General features: G+C 36.5%; 3 protein-coding genes across 5 annotated transcripts in view; all 3 read left to right on the forward strand.

Moving 5' to 3' along the window:
* Positions 1-21,162, forward strand: part of LOC141914718 (titin-like) — a 54,399-nt gene that overhangs the window by 16,248 nt on the left and 16,989 nt on the right. For 2 of the 3 annotated variants that reach the window (XM_074805989.1, XM_074805991.1), the window contains exons 19-24: positions 36-201; positions 286-441; positions 569-757; positions 847-1,025; positions 1,262-1,309; positions 1,970-2,099. In XM_074805989.1, the coding sequence (XP_074662090.1) occupies positions 36-201; positions 286-441; positions 569-757; positions 847-1,025; positions 1,262-1,309; positions 1,970-2,099 (868 nt within the window). The remainder of the gene's footprint in view (positions 1-35; positions 202-285; positions 442-568; positions 758-846; positions 1,026-1,261; positions 1,310-1,969; positions 2,100-21,162) is intronic. The other variant, XM_074805990.1, reaches the window with a different exon arrangement.
* On the forward strand, positions 5,621-6,655 carry LOC141915009 (uncharacterized). The gene is made up of 4 exons (XM_074806369.1): positions 5,621-5,632; positions 5,746-5,963; positions 6,050-6,273; positions 6,626-6,655. The coding sequence occupies exons 2-4, from the start codon at positions 5,828-5,830 to the stop codon at positions 6,653-6,655; spliced, it is 390 nt and encodes a 129-aa protein (XP_074662470.1). The 5' UTR covers positions 5,621-5,632; positions 5,746-5,827.
* LOC141915016 (uncharacterized) lies at positions 6,873-19,804 on the forward strand. Its single transcript, XM_074806381.1, has 6 exons — positions 6,873-7,216; positions 7,308-16,685; positions 16,780-16,896; positions 16,997-17,145; positions 17,243-17,408; positions 18,769-19,804. The coding sequence occupies exons 1-6, from the start codon at positions 6,958-6,960 to the stop codon at positions 18,966-18,968; spliced, it is 10,269 nt and encodes a 3,422-aa protein (XP_074662482.1). The 5' UTR covers positions 6,873-6,957; the 3' UTR covers positions 18,969-19,804.

The raw sequence follows: 21,162 nt of genomic DNA on the forward strand, positions 1-21,162 counted from the left end.
GCTCAACATCATAATTACAAATCTAAACATTACAGAATGGCAAACGTTTGAATGAGAATCCAAGATGGAAGTTTATTGTGGAAGACAATCACTACACATTCTTGATTTATGAAGTGCGTCCTGAAGATGCTGGTGTCTATGAATGTGTTGCCATTGCCCCATCTGGCAAGACTTCTTGCACTGCTAAACTTAATGTTGAAGGTAAATGATATACTAATGGTTATGATTTGTCTGTTCCTTATTTCCCTGAATTTGTTAAATCTCACTGTACATGTAAATTCTAAGGTACACCTTCAAAGAAACCCGAGCCTACAACAGTAAAATTCAAGAAGGTTGAAGAGCTTCAAGTGACACCACAGTGTCTGGAACCATTAAAAAATCTTTCTGCTGTGGATGAAGGAAACCAAGCAGTATTTACTTGCAAGATTTCTGGAACACCTAGTAAGCATTTTTTGTTTTCTATTCAATTAGGTCTCTACAAAAGAATTTCATAGTGTATTATAATGTATGGTAGTGAGGTATATGTGAGGAACTATAGAAAAAAATACATTGTTTACTTTTTTAACAGGACCAGTTGTCACATGGTACTATGGAAATCAACCGATAAAACAGTCAAAATACTTCAAAATGATGTCCATTGGTGATACACACACATTAACAATTACTCAAGCATTCCCTGAGGATGCTGGGCAATACAAAGCTATCGGAGTCAATCCTTCTGGTGAAGTGACCTCAACTGCTACGCTCAAAGTTAATGGTAACTGATGAAAAACAAGAATATTTGATTAAAGCCATGATTTCAAAAAAATATAACATTTTGAGATGTATTGACTTTTCTCTCAACAGCTGCCCCAGTTAAGGAACCTGAGCCAGTTGAGCCACCACGTTTTTTGAAACCTTTAGCTACTACTGAGTTGAAGGAAGGCATGCCTGTACAATTAGAAACTGTTGTTATTGGCCAACCAGCTCCAGAAATCCAGTGGCTGCGTGAGGGTGAGCCAATTAAACCATCAACAGACTACCAGGTAATTTTTAATTTCACTTTATAGTTTAGTGAATGCAGTCATCGTTAACTGTTAGTTGACTAAAATTTAGTACTTAGGGTTCCATTTCACTTTTTTTTACCTTTTTACTTTTGGCTTTTTACTTTTGGATTCTTTCAATAGATTTGACTTATCTTTGTGGGAAGGTGTTGATTTATTTTTTGAAGTGCTAGCAATCAAATGCTAAAATATAAATATTGGGGTTTCCACCTATTTAGCCAGATGATGATTTTTCCAATGAATGGGCAGAAAAACAATTTGAAGAAGTAAGTCATTAGCACATGGTTGTAATCAGTCACTGATATTTTTAAGAAGTGATATCAATGATATAACTTGTTCATGATATGTAATCGTTATTGCTTCAATTTCAAAATTCAAAATCTCTATTTTGTTGTTAGATTCTGAATTGAAGCAATATTGCTTGGCGTGCTTTCTAATCTATGTATTATATGATACAAGGCAAGATCATCACCTTGTTGCTCAATTCACGCTCACAATTAGAGACAATGCTTCAGGATTATTTTTAATAGATCAAAGATTGTAATGATGTTTCATGATTTCATTGATATACGATTGAAATACCCATATGGTTTTTGTATAATCCCAGTTATTCTTTAACATTAATATGTGCTGATGAATTTAATATGATTTAATAAATGATTAATTCACGATCATTTTGTGCACATGACACAATCAATAGATATTTTTGAAACCATTTGCTTGAGGTTTCTACGAGATAAGATCAAATATTATTTCCATATTATTACCTATTTCACATCCTTCAGTAAGGAAAAGATTAAATCAATTGATTACAACTGAATTACAAACTATAATGCCATAACAATGCTAGTATTTGATTCTTTGGAAGAAATACCTTTGGTTGGAAGTTACCGCTAGTGACAAGATTCATTTGATTTTTTCAACAGATGTACAAAGATGGAGACAAACACACTTTAGTCATTCAAGAAGCTTTCCCTGAAGATTCTGGCATTTATACTTGTCGGGCAGTTAATAGTGGTGGTTTTGCTGAATGCGCCTCTGAGCTGTTTGTTGAACGTAAGTTTTTCATGATTTTAAGGCATGGTTTGTTCTATCCAAAACTCGTGTGCGTGTGTGTGGCATGATTTTCAATTTTGAATGACCGACAAATTCATCTGACAAATTGAGCATGTATTACCTAGTGTACTGACATTTCTATTGCAGATACCTACCTACCTATGCATATGAAACTTTTATTTCAGCTTAACTAGAATAATTGAATCTATAGTAGCCACTTTTGTTAAATTGTACGCATGTCAATCAATCATTAAACATAGGTTTTCTAGCTAGAATTTTCTTGGTGTGATATACAGTTATTCAAGCTTACTATGAAACTGCATGTTTCAATGTTCTACTGACAAGGGTTTTCTCAGGTAAAATAATCTTATTCAAATTATTTCTGCATGATTCGAAATTTTGTTGTATATTCCATATCTACCATTTTACCATTCTACATTCTAAGATGATCTAAATTTTCCAAAGATTCAGAACAAATGTGAAATCTTGTATTGTATCAGATTTGCTAAAAACCTCTTCAAATATCGTTTTACAGCTATAGAGGAAACTGCAGTTTCTACTGCTAGTATTTCTCTGCAAAAGCGTGATATCTCTCCCGAAACCTACACTGAGAAGAAAATCTCTGTGTCTGAATTCCAAATGTCCCAAGAAAGGGAGCTGACCGAGCAAGCTCAACCACCCACATTCTTTAAGTCTTTGTCACCTGAACGAACAATTCCAGCTGGTCAAACAGCCAAGTGAGTAATTTATTTATGAATTTACATGTAATGTTATTCAATTTTTAGCAAATTACTGATAAAAGACTTTATACTTCTAGATTGGAATGTCGTGTCAATGCATATCCCCTTCCAAAAATAACATGGTATGTAAACAGTCGTGAGATCAAGCCATCTCCGAAGTATCGTATCATACGGGAGGGAAGCACATGCATCCTGGTTATTGTTGATGTGCGACCACAGGATGCTGGAGAATATATTCTCAAAGCTGAGAATGAACTTGGTGAAACCACTTGTCGAACGGTGCTCAATATTTCTTGTGAGTAGATTATATTTCTATTTATTTGATGACTGTTTTCTGCCAAGTTTATCAATCAAAAAATTAAAAGCAATCAAGCTGTATTAGAATTAAGGGATATACATTTAAAGTAGTTCATTAGTACATAGGAAATCATTTTCATTGCCAATTTCAGTGGCTCCATCAGATTCTCAAAAGAAGCCAGTCGATATTGATACCAAAAGTAAAGGCCTAAAGACTCAACCAATTAGACAAGTGCCTATGAAACCAGTGTTTGTGCAGTCACTCAAACCTAAAATACGAGCAACTACAAGAAGCGTTGCCAGGTAAAGAAATTCTCTTTTATGATAATGCTCTTGTTTTTTATCTGTGTGTCTTGACCACATAAATTTTCATTTGTTTGAAAATATTCTCTGTTCCAGACTTGAAGTACAGATTGATTCCTATCCTGAGCCCCTTATTGAATGGTTTGTAAATGGTCTACTCATAAATCCTTCTGCTCATTATGAGATGTTCAGAGAAGAAAACAAATCTGTATTACTGATTATTGATGTCAGCCCAGAGGATACTGGTGAATACACTTGTAAAGCAACGTCAGACCTTGGAACAGCTATAAGCACGGCTACTCTTTATGTTACTGGTGTGTTATTATTAATTTATTCTACTAATTCATCAATTTTTAGCTTGATGGTGACCAAAGGTCAGCAGAGAGAGTTGCAGAGAGTGACCCATATTCATATGAAGTCTTACAGTGTTTATTTATTGCATCATAACCAAATTGAATATGGATGATCTATGGGTCAACATCTATATAAGTTACATAGCTATTCTTGGATATGATTCCTTAAGGGTACCCATAGTGTTGTGACCATTAGATTAAACAAGAATGATTAAGTTAACAAAACACAGCAGAGCTATATCAGCCGATAGGCTGCTTGTCTGTATTTAACTATAGAGCTATCAGACGTATAGCAACGTAAGTTTATAATTGTGTTCTAAATTTCAGAACCAATTGAATTGATTCCATCAGAGGAGGTGCAAGCTGATGAACCTGTGTCAGTTGAGGTAGATATGCAGCCACCCAGATTTACAGAAGAACCAAAATCCATTTCAGCTACTGATGGTGATGAAATCACTATGAGATGTACTGTGACTGGAAAACCTATGCCAAAGATAACCTGGTTTCAGAATGACAAAAATATATCAGAAAGTGAGGACTTTGTTGTTAACTATGATGACACAACAGGTGAAGTTTCTCTTCTTATTGTTGAATGTTTTCCGGAAGATCAGGGTGTTTATCGCTGCATTGCGGTGAATCCAATTGGAGAAGCTACTACATCTTGTATTTTGGAGGTGAAAGAGACCGAGTTAGAACCATCGTCTGAGGAGGAGGTTCCTGAGCACAAACTTCCCACCGAAGAGCCTAAATCTGAAGAAGTTGTTATGGAGGTTAAAGTTAAGAAAGAGCTTACCTTACCACCTGAATTCAAGGATATTCCGCAAGCTGTTGAAGTTAGGACAAAGAAGACTATATCTGAAGTGGAAATTCTACCGATTGATGAGCCTGATGCTGAACTTCCAAAGCAGCTTTCACCAAAAGAAAAGACTATCATAGAGGAAGAAATAACTATACAAAAAGTTGAAAAGAAAGAGCCTGAAATAGTTTTTAAGGATCTTGACATACCTTCAGAAGTACAGCCACAACAGGCAATTGTTGAGAAAATATCTGAGGTTAAGGTTGAGAGGAAGGTTGAAGGACCCTCAGAATTCAAAGATTTACCCAAAGAGAAACCTAAAGAAAAGGTATCCGTAGTTGATATTGCACCCATTGAGATTTTGGATGTTGAACTACCTACGGTCCAAACCACAGCAGACACTGTTGTAGAAACTGTGACAGAAGTCATGGTTGAGAAGAAGCCAACTGAGATTCATTTTGAAATTGTTGAACAGGTTCAAGATGTAGAACAAGCTGAACCACCTCATATGATTGTGCCATTACAGCCAAAACTAGCAAAAGATGGCGAACAGGTAACATTGACCTGCACTGTAAGTGGTAAACCAATGCCAGAAATCATCTGGTACAAGAATGAAGAAGTGTTGGAACCAACAGAGCATATGCAAATCACCTTTAATACCGAAACTGGTGAATCGACCATAACAATTCCAGATGCTATTGAAGAGGATACTGCTGTTTATACAGTTAAAGCTGTCAATCCTGCCGGTGAATCAAAGTGTACGGCTAACTTGATAGTCCAACGTAAGTTCACATACTTTTTCGTCAATACCCGGTAATCATGAGCCAGGGCTCTTAACTTACAAAATTATTAACTGATCATTTATACCTGTATAGAACCACCACCAGAAGGCACTACAGTTACTACAACTGTTGTCACCAAAAAGACATCAACAGTTGTCCAAGACACTGATGTAGTGAAACATGTTACTGTTATGGAGAAGTCACCTACATTTGATCTTCCATTATTGCCTGTTGTAGAAGCAAATGAGGGAGGAACCGTAATGTGAGTTGATCAAAATAGTTATAGTGATTGTATCCATTTCTAATCTAAGACAATGATCTGTAACAATATTCTGTAAGAATGATGTTTTACTTAAATTCTTATGTTATTTATAGCCTTGAATGCAAGGTTGATGCATTACCACCTCCAACTGTTACCTGGTATGTCAATGAACTGGAAATATTTCCATCTGCTCACATGGTGATTGACCAAGAAGAAGGTCTTTGTAAATTGAAAATTGTAGAAGTAACTACAGAAGATTCAGGGGATTATATTTGCAAAGCTTTTAACAAACTTGGTGATGCATTATCCAAAACAACTCTCAATGTTAAAGGTTTGTAGAGTTTAGTTAATTCTAATTTGTGATACTTCATGAAATTCTGCATGTATCAAAATTTATGAATTTATATATACCTACAGCAGTTGAAAAGCCACGACCAAAGGTGGAACCTGAAAAGGAATCTGAAAAGAAATCTGAACCTGAAAAAACTACTGAAGAGGTAACTATTACCGTTCAGAAGACTGTGACACCAGAACAGACTGTAGAGATAACAACAAGTTCAGAAGGACCTAAAGAGGCTCCACATAAACCTCCGGAATTCACAAGGCACCTTGAACCCATCACAGCAGTGGATGGTGAACGAGTAACATTGACTGTGGAATTTGATGGTATACCTACACCAGACATAACTTGGTATCGTGATAATCGTAAGATTGAACCAAGTACTGATTTTCAAATTTTCATTGATATGGAGAATAGATTAAGCACTTTAGTCATTATAGAGGTATTCCCTGAAGACCAGGGTGAATACATGTGTCAAGCTGTTAATCCTTATGGTGAAGCCAGGACATCATGCACTCTCACAATCACTGGTAAGCGGTTACTTGTCAAATTCATTTCATTGCTTTTACATGTATAAGAATTTTTATGGGTAGACTGATGAAAGTCGACAAAATAGTAAATGCTATTATCAATCCATACATGTTTAATTTTAGTGTCTGAACATGAAACATCTGAATCTGTAATTGTGGTTGAGAAACCTGCAACTGTTTCTGAAACTCTTGTCATTGAACATGAGAAGAAGCCAGAGGAAGTTACATTACAAGTAACAATGCCAGATATCACTGAAAAAGTGATTGAAATACAAAAAATTGGAATGACAGAGATGCAGATAACAACTGAAGCCAAGAAGACAGAAGAAATTCATGTTGCTGAACAAAAAATTGACAAAGTAATCCATCTGGAACCTGATGAAACTCATAAAGAGGAAGTAACGTTAGAGTTGACAAAGGAAGAACCCCAGTCTCCTAAATTTACTTGGCCTTTGATGAGCCTTAAAGTGATGGATGGGGAGTCAGCCAAATTTCACACTGAAGTATTTGGTGTCCCAAAGCCAGAAATTACTTGGTTCCACAACATGGAGATTATTAAGTCAAGTCCTGATTTTGAACTGACATATAAAAAGGATACAGGAATTTGTGAACTCTTTATCAGTGAGGTTTTCCCTGAAGATACAGGTGAATACATGTGTGAAGCATCTAATCAACAAGGAAAAGCAGTTACCAAAGCCACTCTGGAAGTTAGACGTAAGTTTCACATATTTTAATTGATTGACAAATCTAGTTCTATCAAAATTGGTATATTATCTAGTTTTCAAAACTTTTTCAATGTTTTCAGCATTTGAGTATGTTCCCAGTAGTTCTGAATCAGTGCCATCAACATCAAAAGAAGAAGAGGAAGAATCTATTGAAAAGGTTCGTACAATGACCCAACTGGTGTCATTAGAAAGTAAAGAAATACCACAGGAAGTCGAGACTAATAAGGAACAGGTCAATTTGGAATTTCAACCCAAGCAACAACCGGTTGGAGTGGTGTCTGTAGAAATCGACTCACAAACAACTCAGCTTATTGAAGGAGAAAAGCCAGAAGTTATTGAAGGAACAGAAACAATATTTGAATTTGAAGTTCAAACTAAAGAAGGGTTTGAATCACATGTTGTTCCTGTTGAAGAAAAGCACATAGGGCATGTTACAGAAGATATTGTCATTCATCCTGAAACAAAACAAATTGATGAAAAAGAGGTTTCCCTCATTTTGGAGACATCTGAAAAGGATGACATTGAGAGCTATGTTAGTACTCAACAAATTGAGGAACCAGTTCTGATATCACATGAAATACAAATTGAATCAAAGCCTGAAGCCCTTAAAGGAACGGCAGTTGATCTAGTGACTACAACCTCAAGTAAAACAAAGGTTGAGTCACGGGTAACCCCTCTTGATGAAACACATATCGAACATGTCACTGAAGAAATCAGGATTCAGGTCAGGCCTGATCAAGTTGAGCACAAAGAAATCACATTAGATATTGATGTTGGTGAAAAAACTAAAATTGAGTCCCGTGTTCAACCCACTGCAGAAGAGCAGCCTGAGCATGCAACTGAAGAGGTTAGCTTTGAAGTGAAGCCTGACAGGACCCAACAACAGGAAGTGACTGTTAAAGTTGATCTTGGTAAACAAACAGAGATTCCAACTCGGGTTCAACAGCTAGAAGAAATACAGTCACAGTCATTCACTGAAGAAATAGTTATTGATTCTGAGCTGCAGAAAGTAGAAGAGAAAGAAGTATCTCTCACTGTTGACTTGGGCCAGAAAACTAAAGTAGAATCTAGGGTTCAACAAACAGCCGAGGATCAACCTGAACACATAACAGAGGAAATTACTTTAGACATCAAGCCTGACCAGATGCAAGAACAAGAAGTTACACTTCAACTTGTTGTTGGTGAACAGTCTAAACCTGAATCCCTTGTTCAACCAGTAGCTGAGGATCAGCCTGAAAACATAACTGAAGAAGTTAGTTTTGAAGTCAAGCCAGACAAAACTGAACAGAAAGAGGTAACTCTTCAAGTAGATGTTGGTAAGAAAACTAAATTGGAATCCCAAATTCAACTAACCGCTGAAGATCAACCTGAACAAATGACTAAAGAATTACATTTTGAAATCAAGCCAGACAAAACTGAACAACAAGAGGTAACTCTTCAAATCGATGTAGGTGAGAAAACTAAACTGGAATCCCAGGTTCAACTCACTGCTGAGGATCAACCTGAACAAGTGACTGAAGAATTACATTTTGAAATCAAGCCAGACAAATCCGAACAACAAGAGGTAACTCTTCAAGTCGATGTAGGTGAGAAAACTAAACTGGAATCCCAGGTTCAACTCACTGCTGAGGATCAACCTGAACAAGTGATTGAAGAATTACATTTTGAAATCAAGCCTGACAAATCCGAACAACAAGAGGTAACTCTTCAAATCGATGTAGGTGAGAAAACTAAACTGGAATCCCAGGTTCAACTCACTGCTGAGGATCAACCTGAACAAGTGACTGAAGAATTACATTTTGAAATCAAGCCAGACAAATCCGAACAACAAGAGGTAACTCTTCAAATCGATGTAGGTGAGAAAACTAAACTGGAATCCCAGGTTCAACTCACTGCTGAGGATCAACCTGAACAAGTGATTGAAGAATTACATTTTGAAATCAAGCCAGACAAAACTGAACAACAAGAGGTAACTCTTCAAATCGATGTAGGTGAGAAAACTAAACTGGAATCCCAGGTTCAACTCACTGCTGAGGATCAACCTGAACAAGTGACTGAAGAATTACATTTTGAAATCAAGCCAGACAAATCCGAACAACAAGAGGTAACTCTTCAAGTCGATGTAGGTGAGAAAACTAAACTGGAATCCCAGGTTCAACTAACTGCTGAGGATCAACCTGAACAAGTGACTGAAGAATTACATTTTGAAATCAAGCCAGACAAATCCGAACAACAAGAGGTAACTCTTCAAATCGATGTAGGTGAGAAAACTAAACTGGAATCCCAGGTTCAACTCACTGCTGAGGATCAACCTGAACAAGTGACTGAAGAATTACATTTTGAAATCAAGCCAGACAAATCTGAACAACAAGAGGTAACTCTTCAAGTCGATGTAGGTGAGAAAACTAAACTGGAATCCCAGGTTCAACTAACTGCTGAGGATCAACCTGAACAAGTGACTGAAGAATTACATTTTGAAATCAAGCCAGACAAAACTGAACAACAAGAGGTAACCCTTCAAGTTGATGTAGGTGAGAAGACTAAACTGGAATCCCAAGTTCAACTCACTGCTGAAGATCAACCAGAACAAGTCACTGAGGAAGTCAGCTTTGAAGTGAAACATGATAAAACTGAAGAAGGGGAAGTGACGATTCAAGTTGACGTTAGTCAGCAGACCAAACCTGAATCACTAGTTCAAGAAACCTCTGAGGAACAGCCAGAACATGTGACAGAGGAGATAAGTTTTGAAGCTAAGCCGGATAAGACTGAACCACGGGAAGTAACTTTGTCAGTTGATGTTAGCCAAAAAACCAAACTAGAAATGAGAGTTGAATCAACAGCTGAAGATCAACCGGAACAAATTACACAAGAAATTAGTTTTGAGATCCAACCTGATCAGACCCAACAAAGAGAAGTAACAATTGAAGTTGATGTGGGTAAAAAATCTATTCCAGAATCTCTTGTTCAGCAGACAGCTGAGATCCAACCTGAACATGTCACCGAAGAGGTCAGCTTTGAGGTTAAACCAGACACAACTGAACAACAAGAAATTGCTTTAACTGTTGACCTTGGTAAGCAAACAGAAATTCAGACTCGTGTTCAACAGTTGGAAGAAATTCAGCCAGAATCATTCACTGAAGAAATTGCTCTGGAGTCAAAACAGCAGAAGGTAGAAGAAAAGGAAATATCTCTTGATGTTGACTCTAGCCAGAAAACTAAATTGGAATCAAGAGTTCAACAAACTGATGAGGATCAACCAGAACATGTTACGGAAGAAATTAGCTTTGAGATCAAACCAGACAAAACTGATCAACAGGAAGTCACACTTCAGGTTGATGTTGGTAAGAAGACTAAACTTGAATCACAAGTTCAACTGATTGCTGAGGATCAACCTGAACAAGTGACTGAAGAAATCAGTTTTGAAATCAAGCCTGAAAAAACTGGACAAGAAGAAGTGAAACTTCAGGTTGATGTTAGCCAAAAGACTAAACTTGAATCATTGGTGCAGCAAACAGCTGAGGAACAGCCAGAACATATGACAGAGGAAGTCAGCTTCGAAATAAAGCCTGACACAACTGAACAACATGAGGTCACCTTGTCCATTGATGTTAGTGAAAAGACTAAAGTGGAATCAAGAGTTCAACCAACAGCTGAGGATCATCCTGAACAGATGACGGAAGAAATAAGTTTTGAGATCAAACCAGATCAGACTCAACAGCAAGAAGTAACACTTAAAGTTGATATGGGTAAGAAATCTAAACCAGAATCCCTTGTTCAACAAACAGATGAAGACCTACCTGAACATGTTATAGAAGAAGTCAGTTTTGAAATTAAGCCTGATCAAACCGAGCAACATGAGGTAACGCTTCAGGTTGATGTCAGTGAGAAATCGATACCTGAGTCTCTTGTCCAACAAACTGCTGAAGATCAACCAGAGTATGTTACTGAGGAAGTAAGTTTTGCAATCAAACCTGATAAAACTCAACAACAGGAAGTGACGCTTCAAGTTGATGTTGGCCAAAAGACTACTGTTGAGTCTTTAGTTAAGCCAACAGCAGAAGACCAACCGGAACATATGACTCAAGAAATAAGTTTTGAAGTCCGGCCTGACAAGACTGAAGAACAAGAAGTTACATTGATGGTTGATGTAGGTGGAAAGACAGAAATCCAAACACGTGTTCAACAATTAGAAGAACAACAACCTGAGTCCTTCACTCAAGAAATGACTATTGATATCCAGAAAAAAGAGATAAAACCAGAAGAAATTGAGCTGAAACTGTCAGTTTCGGAACAATCGCGTTTACAGACAATGGTAGGTGCACAGGAAGAAGTCAGGTCAGAACAAGTTACAGAGGATTTTGTTGATGGTCCAAGACCTTCAACTACAACTCCAGCAGAAATAACTGTTGAGCTTAGCGAAGCAACTGGTGAGGTCGTACATACTTTAGTCCAACAACAGCTAGAAGATATTAAAACACATATCACGGATACAGAAATTACATCAGATATAACATCTGAAGTAACAGAGCCTCAAGAAGTAACATTGACCCTAGATATTGCTGGAACTGGCAAGAAAGAAATGCATGTTGAAGTCTCTGAAACAGAACTTCAACCACAAACTACTGAAACTGTGTCAACTGAAATATCTACTGAGGAGATTAAACCATCAGAAGTCAAAGTAAATGTCCGTCGATCTTCCATTTCATCTCCTGTATCACGTGTGCAGTCACTTACAGTTGTGCAGGAAGGAGAAGAAATTGAGGAAGCTGTTTCAAGTTTGGCTACTGATGAGACATCCCCTGAAGAGGTAACTGTAAATTTAGAAAAAGCAGCTGTTACTGGTAAGCAAGCACAGCGAACAGAAGCAGTAATGGAGTTAAGAGAATTTGAAGAAATTTCAACTGTTGATGAAGCATCTTCACAAGAAACAACACCCTCAGAAATTACAGTAGAATATTCAAGACCTGAAATAAAACAGAAGCTTACCACTAAAATTCAACACACAATCGAGGAAGAAAAATCTGATGAAGTTACATCAGTTGAGCAGATTCAAACAGAAGAAACAAAGACTTCAGAAATTAAAGTTGACTTTCGACGACACAGCATCGATATGTCAACTCGCATTTCACGTGTCCAGCCACTTACAGAGTCAAATGAATTAGAGGAGGTTCATGATGTGAGTGGGGTGTCTACTGAAGGATCGACTCACAAAGAGGTCTCAGTCACTTTGGATAAACCAGATATTGAGACTAAAAAAGAAACTCTGGTAATGCTTATTGAAGAGGAACAGACTACGGAAGAGGTTGGAAGTACACAAATCTTGGCCAAAGAAGAAACAAAATCTGAAGAAGTTAGTGTTCCCCTAGAAAAACCTTCCATTGAGGTTAAACCAGTGACAAGGGCTGAGGCTGTTCAAGAAGAAAAGGTTACTGAAGAAATTTCCTCTGTTGAAGAACCAACTACAGAAAAGACAGATCTCATGGATGTAACCATTCAACTGTCTAAACCAAAGGTCCAACAAAAAATGACTACAAAGGTAACTGAGACTACTGATGATCGTACTTCTGAAGACATAAGTCAGTTAGATGTATTGGCAATGGAAGAAACAAAACCAGTTGAAATAACATTTGACTTAAATAAATCTACTAAAGAAAAGACTGTTACTCGAGTTCAAACTCTGACTGAGGTTCGTGAGTTAGAGGAAACAATTGATGTAGCAGGGATAATTTCTGAAGGTAGTACCCATGACAAAGTCGCTGTGGATCTAGAAAAACATGAAATAGTTTCTAAGCAGGAGACTTTAATTCAGCAAGTAGAAGAAGATAAATCTGCTGAGGAGGCAAGTACAACTGATGAAGTACCATCTGAATGGACTGAACCCACTGAAATTGTGCTTGAGTTAGAGAAATCTTCCATTAGTGTAAAGCCTGTCACTCGGGCTGAAACCATTCAACAGTTAAAGGAATCAGAAGATATTACTTCAGTCGAACAAATAATGCCTGAAAAATCAGAATCTAGTGAAATAACAGTTGCATTGGGTCGACCACAAATTCAACAGAAGATTTCAATGAAAGTTACTCATGTGACTGAAGAGAAACCATCAGATGAACTCATGGAAGTAAGTGAAATAACCCCAGAAGAAACAAAATCCTCTGAGATTTCTGTTGATCTAGGCAAATCCTGCATTGATAAAATGGTTACTCGTGTTCAAGCTCTTACTGAGGAGCGAGAAGATGAAGAAGCTGTTGACGTTACAGGTGTTTCTTCTCAGGAAACGACACATGACAAAGTAACTGTAGAATTTGAACAGCATGAGGTTACTCCTAAACAGGAAACACAAGTCCTGTTTGTAAAGGAAGATAGAGCAATAGAAGAAACTGGCAAAACTGTAGACATACCTAGTGAAAAAACTGAACCGCTAGAAATTGTACTTAAATTAGAGAAATCATCAGTTGATGTGAAACCTGTCACTCGGACCGGTACTATTGAAGAACAAAAGGAATCAGAAGAGGTATCATCTGTTATTGAATTAACAAGTGACAAAACTGAACCAACTGAAATTTCAACGATGTTTGATAAGCCGAAAGTTCAGCAAAAGATCTCAACTAAAGTGACTCATGTAACAGAGGAAAAGAAATCTGATGAAATAGCTGAGGTCACTGCTCATGCAGCTGAAGAAACCCAACCTTCAGAAATTTCTGTTGAATTAAGAAAGTCAACAGTTGAGAAGATGGTAACCAGAGTTCAAGCAATCACTGAAGAACGTGAAGGTGAAGAAACAGTTGATGCAGCTGGTGTGTCATCAGAAGGAACAACACATGATAAGATTACTTTTGATCTTGCACAACATGATGTTTCTCCTAAACAGGAAACGCTCGTTGTATTAGTCGAAGAAGAAAAGTCTGACGAAGAAACTGAAACTACGGATGAATTAGCCATGGAACAAACAAAACCTTCAGATGTCATTGTTTCTTTGGAAAAATCTTCTGTAGATGTTAAGCCAGTTACTCGAACAGAGGCAGTACGTGAAGAAGAGTTCGCTGAGGAAACATCATTAGTTGATGAATTACCCTCAGAAAAGACTGAAAGTTCAGAAGTTAGTCTCAAATTTGACAAACCAAAAGTTCAACAAAAGACTGCAACAAAGGTTAGCCATGTCATTGAGGAAAAGCCACTAGAGGAAACATGTGATGTTGGTGAACTCAATACAGAAGAAACTGGGCACTCTGAAATAACTTTTGACTTGGGAAAATCAAAGTCAGAGACTACAGTATCAAGAGTCCAGGCTTTGACTGAAGTTCAAGAAGGTGAAGAAGTTGTCACAACTGAAGGCGTTTCATCTGATGAGACTGCACATGAAGAGATAAAGATGAAATTAGATAAACCAGCTCTTGAAAAGAAAATAGTCACAAGGACTGAGGCTGTATTGGAGAAAAACGAGATTGAGGAGGCTGTTGAAGTGGAGCTGACAGCTCCTGAAGAGACACAAACAACTGATATTGTATTTGATTTGTCACAACCTAAGGTCGTACAAAAGGTAGTTACAAAAACTACACATACAACTGAAGATAGATCTGCTGAAGAGATTATTGATGTAGATAAATTAACTACTGAGGAAGCACTACCCTCAGAGGTTATGATCGATTTAGGAAAGCCAACCATTGATAAAGCAGTTTCTCGTGTACATATTGTTACCGAAGTATGTGAAGATGAAGAGACAGTTGATGTTTCTGGTATTAAACCTGATGGGATGACACATAAAGATATAACTGTTGACTTGGAAAAGCCAACAGTTGAAGATAAAACAGAAACAATGGTTGGTATATCTGAGGAAGAAAAACCAGCTGGTGAATTTAGCACAACTGAAGCTCCCATAACAGAAGAGACAACTTCTTCTGAAATAAGTATTGAATTGGACAAACAGTCACATGTACAACATAGACGTGAGAGTTTGGTTATGATAACATTAGAAGAAAAGCCAACTGAAGAACTTACTACTACTACTGAGCTTATCAGTGAAGAGACTCAACCCACAGAAATGACAATTGAGTTAGACAAACCCGATATTTCAGAGAAAAAGGAAAGCAGAGTTGTTGCTGTCCTTGAGCAGTTGGGCCCAGAAGAAGCAGCCTCATTGACAGTTACTAAAAAAGAACCTCTAGAAATTGCTCCTACTGAGATTGAAGTACCATTAGATGCTGCAGAAGTCAAACCAATTGAAAAGCCTGGTAAGATTGAAGTTACATCTGTTGATATTGGCCCCCAATTATTGACTGAAGAAGTGATGATGACTCTTGAAGCTCCAACAGAGACGGTTACAACTGAGCTTACAGTTACAAAGAGGGAAACATCCGAAGTTGAAATGGAAATACCCAAACCTAAAACAGAAGAAGTCCAAATGTCTATTACCATGGATGCTGAAAAACCAAAACAGATCGTTGAGGAAACTCTAAGTTTTGAGGTGAAACCATCTGTTCAGGAGGCTGTCTCCATGGATGTTAATTTAGAAACTAAAAAACCAGTCAAACCAATTGAAAAGCCTGGTAAGATTGAAGTCACATCTGTTAATATTGGCCCAAAATCATTGACTGAGGAAGTAACAATGTCTCTTGAAGCTCCAACAGAGACGGTTACAACTGAGCTTACAGTAACAAAGAGGGAAACATCCGAAGTTGAAATGGAAATACCAAAACCTAAAACTGAAGAAGTCCAAATGTCTATTACCATGGATGCTGAAAAACCAAAACAGATTGTTGAGGAAACTGTAAGTTTTGAGGTGAAACCATCTGTTCAAGAGGCAGTCTCCATGGATGTTAATTTAGAAACCAAAAAACCAAAGAAAACTGCTACAGAAGTATTTTCGACCATTGAATTAGATATCAGCCCACAGGAAATTGTGACACAAGAGATTACATTGGATGTGAAGGCTGAAAAGCCTAAACATGAAGTGACAGAAGAAGTGATAACTGAAGATAAGAAACCAGATGTCCATTCTGAAATTTCTTTTGATTTGAAACCCAAAGAAAAGAAGGTTGTCACTTTTGATATAGATGCTCAAACTGAAACTACAATGGTTTCTGAAATCACTTGTGATTTCGGACCACAGTTTGAAGAAGTACAGATTCAAATTCCTGGTCCCGAGAAAGAAATCAAAACTGAAAAGTTTAAGGAGACCTTGGAAGTTTTACCAACCTTTACAAAAGAATTAACAGATATTATGGTGCATGATGGAGAACGAGCTACTTTTGTTGTGGAATACCAACCTGAGCCAAAGTCAGTGCAATGGTATGTCAATGGCATAGAAATTAAGCCTACCCCAGATTTTGAGATAACTTATACCAAGTACTCATCAACATTGACAATAGTCGATGTGATGCCTGAAGACGAGGGTATATATTCTATTAAAATTACCAATGACGCAGGAACTACTACCTCTGAATGCCATCTTACTGTCCTAGGTAAAGGAACTTTTAATCCAATTTTTTCACTTGAAAATTATCTATTCATTATAGCACAATGAAGTTCAATTTCATTTCTTTTTTACAATTTCAGAAGAAGTCACTAAAGTTACTGAGGAAAAAGTGACTTTGGAATATAAAGTTGACACTGTACAGGAATCCTTTAAGTCTGTAGAAGTAGATATTGCTGTTGAAGGACCTAAAAAGAAAGGTAATGAAAATTATTTTCAATATTACTTGATATATTATTTCATCATCTTATTTGAAAATAAATAAGGTGTTCACTTTATCTGGATTTGACTGTTTTGTAGAAGAACCTCTGCCCACTCTGACCGAGGAAGGTCCTGTTGCTCCGAAAGTCATAAAGCCTTTGATGCAGAAAACAGTCTATGAAACCCAGCCTGTTACACTTGAATGCACAATTATGGGTAGACCAGAACCAGAAATAACTTGGTATCAGGTATGGATTGATGAATTTGTTTCATGCTAGAAACCAATTCTGATATAACATTATGCACAGCTGAATTATACTTAATATGCATCAAATCATTTGACAGGATGGAAAGAAAATAACTTCTTCCGAACATTTTGTATTGAAATATACCAGTGGAATTAGTACTCTGTATATTCCAAAGACAATCCGTAATGATGAAGCTGAATACATGGTAGAGGCAAAAAATCCGCTTGGAAAAGTTACAACTCATGCAGAGTTATTTGTCGAACGTAAGTATAAAATATGAATATATGTTTGGGATTACTATATACAAGCACTCTGGTTAAAAATTTTATTATGAACTAGATTAATCTAGTTTTATCTGCATTGCATTCATGTAGGTTTTTTAGATGCTAAGACACGCCTTATTCGTGAGGAATATGTAGAAATCGAATGTGAGTTGAACATTGTTTGGCAAAAGATATCTAAGCCAACCTCTTCTCCAATGAATGGGATGTTACTGGACAGTATTTAGGAGAAATATGTATTGATATAACAATGAACAATCTAATTTGTAATGGATAAAAGCTTATTCAGTTATATGAAAAGTGGACACTTCATAGATGATTGAGCTCATGCCACCTTCTTTAGGCTTGCGTTTATTTTCTTCAAATAATATCCATGTTATCTATAACTGTTATATACTGGTATATGAGGTATTTTTTGTGATCCATGAAATCACTCATTGGCACACAGCACCTTCAATGGGAATAACTTTATCTATCAAATGTAGATTATAAATAATGTGATACTTTTGTACTGATGATTTTCCCTAATAATAGGATGTACCTTGTTTAAACTACAACTATATCCAGCCGTATTTCAATCTAGGAATCATAGGAATTCTGATGAGCAATTATGGAACTTCAGATTTGGAATTAACTGAGATTCCGTGTAACATTACTACTTCAGAATCGTACTTGACAGTTGAGGCTTAGCAGTTTAATTATATAGAAACAAAAAGATGATTGATGGGTTATCTAGTCAGCAGCCTTTTTAAGTTCCTTGATGCACAGAAGAATAGGTTTTATTTTTTTCTTATATTTGTTTTCTCAAAAAGTATGTGTGCCAAAGCCCTGTACAATCAGAATGTTGTAGCAGACATCCGAAAGTAAATTTGTTTCAGCATTTAATTTATTTGTAATAGATATGCAAAACGTATCAAGATATTTGTATAAAACATCAAAAGTAAACAGGAAAGACAGTTATTTATTCAATGCAATTCATTATTCTCCAAAAAGGCCGGTCCTTGTCATTTTGTTAAAAGAAGAATTTCAATTATGAATGAATATTCTATAACCGGTGTTATATGTGGATTCTATGTGCCTGGATTTTTTCTCTTGTTCACAAATACTGGATTACTATTTCTATTTTGCCTTTTATTCAGCTAGAACATATACATCAAGTATATAATCGCATATTTTCTTTTTTTTTAAACCGATAGCAGTTTTGATGATTTAATGATATGTGTTATACTTAAGATGATTATGTCATTGGTTTGGTTCACTTAATGCACACATTCGGTTTACCATAAAGTCGTGGTACGCTTCATGTGGGCAGAAATTAATCTCTGATTCTTTATAATTTTAGTCCCGATGAAAAGTGAACCGGACCAAGAAGTTGAAGTCACCGCAGTTACTGTGGAAGAAAAGCCTGAAGAACTTACCCTCACTCTAGGTTGGGGATCATTTTGTATTGGGGATGCAGGCATGTTGAGTTGGATTTTCGTTTTTCACATATTTTTCGTGCTGGCTCATACACTGGTAACAATGAACTCCTTGGCCATCTGAAATAGAAAGGAATAGCTACATTTCACTTAGCTATGCATAGGATCACTTAACCTTTGAAAGAGACAGTAGCATAAGTATTTCCCATAGGGTGCATGTAAAGTTGCTTTCCATTCATTCCTCTGTGAAATCATCACCATCCCTGCTAATGTGGGCTTCTCTGTTTTTACTGTGTGGCTTTCATATACTGTATTGTATATGTACCGTCCCAAAACTGCAGTTTGTCTTTTGTATATGTATTGTTATGATACTGCTTTTTCCACTTAAACATGCAATCCAAGAGTGCATTTCTCTATCATAGATATGGTGTTGGTACTTACTATTGAATGTATACCAATTTACATATTGGAAATATAATGCAGCCACCATTTTCAGGGTTAGTTTTGATTGTGAATTTATTATAAAACAACGTCAACTAAATCAACTAGGTTTTTCCTGTAAATTTACTTGTCCAGATATATTTTTCTAGATATAGTGTAGTTTAATATGCTAATGTAGATCCATCTTAATCACATCACCACCTTTCATATTACATATCAAAGCATTCACCATTACATAATTATTCCTTGGTCCCAGACTAACTGAAAGAATCGTGAGGGCCAACTTTTCAAAACTTAAATTGGCCTTCTATGTACTCTTATCATTTTTGGCAGCTAGGTTGGGACCACACGTTGCTGTGCCGTGACTTCAATTTCACTGATTTTCAGTGTTATAAAGCCTTCTCTGTGTATAATAAATGCGTATTCATATAGAAATTTCTGCTCTCCTCTCCATTAAATGATGTGTTATGCTTTCCATTTCTTGACCAGGTTTGGATTTTATCATTTTTATCTGTTGTCATCCATGTGACATTTTTTCATATTGTTTGTTTTTATTCATATATCAATGATATATTATTCAACTAATTCTAGTTTGTCAGCTATTCAGCAATAACATTTTATGCCACATCTTGCATGAAAAAATTATTAGGAGTCTGTGACGTTGTTTTATATTTGTATATACTTGGTGGGAATACCTGTCGTAAAACATGTCTTGAGCCCTAAGCGCCATCAGTAGCAGATCTGATACCACGATAATAACAGCCAATTTGGATAGATGGCGCATGGGCATAGACAAGTGATATCTTAAGCTTGATATTTCTCATTTGAACTGATGCATTTGTTCTAATGCCTCTGAAATTCCACTTTGATTTCATAGGTAGATTGACCAACTAGCAATCAGTTCGTTAATATTATTCTTAGAGGAAATATATGCTTATTCGTTCATCAATTCAATATTCACCCCTGGAAATATTTGTGTGTGTCCTGTCTTTGTCTCAAATGGAGCTTTTCGTGTCATGTTTAGCGCAAATATGCATAGCAAGATTATCACATTTCTCAATAGACCCTTCTAGAAAAGATGGCTGAAAAAATTCCTGATGCAGTTTGACAATATTGATAGCAGCTATCTATTCTGGAAGCGAAGATAAATAGTCATTCTTATTCCAATCTGCACATTATTGTCAATTTTCTGATTGAATGGAAATATCATTCATCATTGACAAAACTTTTCATACATGTAGATCAACTTAAGATTATTTTTTGTATGAGCCAGACAGTTGCATGTAGACTACGAAGAATGCCTAAAACCATTGCAGTACCAGTATGCTTGCAAGACTTTGATATGATAAAGAATAGGTGACTGCGAGAATTGACTGAAAAGTGCCTTGATATGAATACATATTGGATGATTAATATTTGAAAATAATATCCTGCAAGTGCATTAAAACCTTGCTAGGTGAACACCTCTCTTTAGTGAACTGTGAACACTTTTTCTGGGGTAAAAGGTCGAATTTACCTCCCTGAATGAACAGTGGTTATGTGCCAACCTGGCTGATTAGTCAATTGGCCATTTCAAGTCTTGCATTCAGGTCAGCCATTGTTCAAATCTAGCTACCTTAAGCATATTGTACCTGGTATTTCCATTTACCTGATGAAGTACTATACACTAGCAGCAAAAGCTTGTACTGTTTATAAGAACTAGTTAACTTACTAAGTACTACACATCTTCACGTTTACTATTTAAGTATGTGTGACCATTACTTTCTTAAAAAATTGAAAAGATTGGTAATTTTTACTTAAATGAAAGCCCATTTTGGTCATAATATCAGTTAAGCATTTGGCTTAATTTGTAGTTGTGGATTGGTAGGACACTTACG

The sequence above is a fragment of the Tubulanus polymorphus genome, chromosome 1, assembly GCF_964204645.1.
Source record: "Tubulanus polymorphus chromosome 1, tnTubPoly1.2, whole genome shotgun sequence".
Classification (NCBI taxonomy): Eukaryota; Metazoa; Nemertea; class Palaeonemertea; order Tubulaniformes; family Tubulanidae; genus Tubulanus; species Tubulanus polymorphus.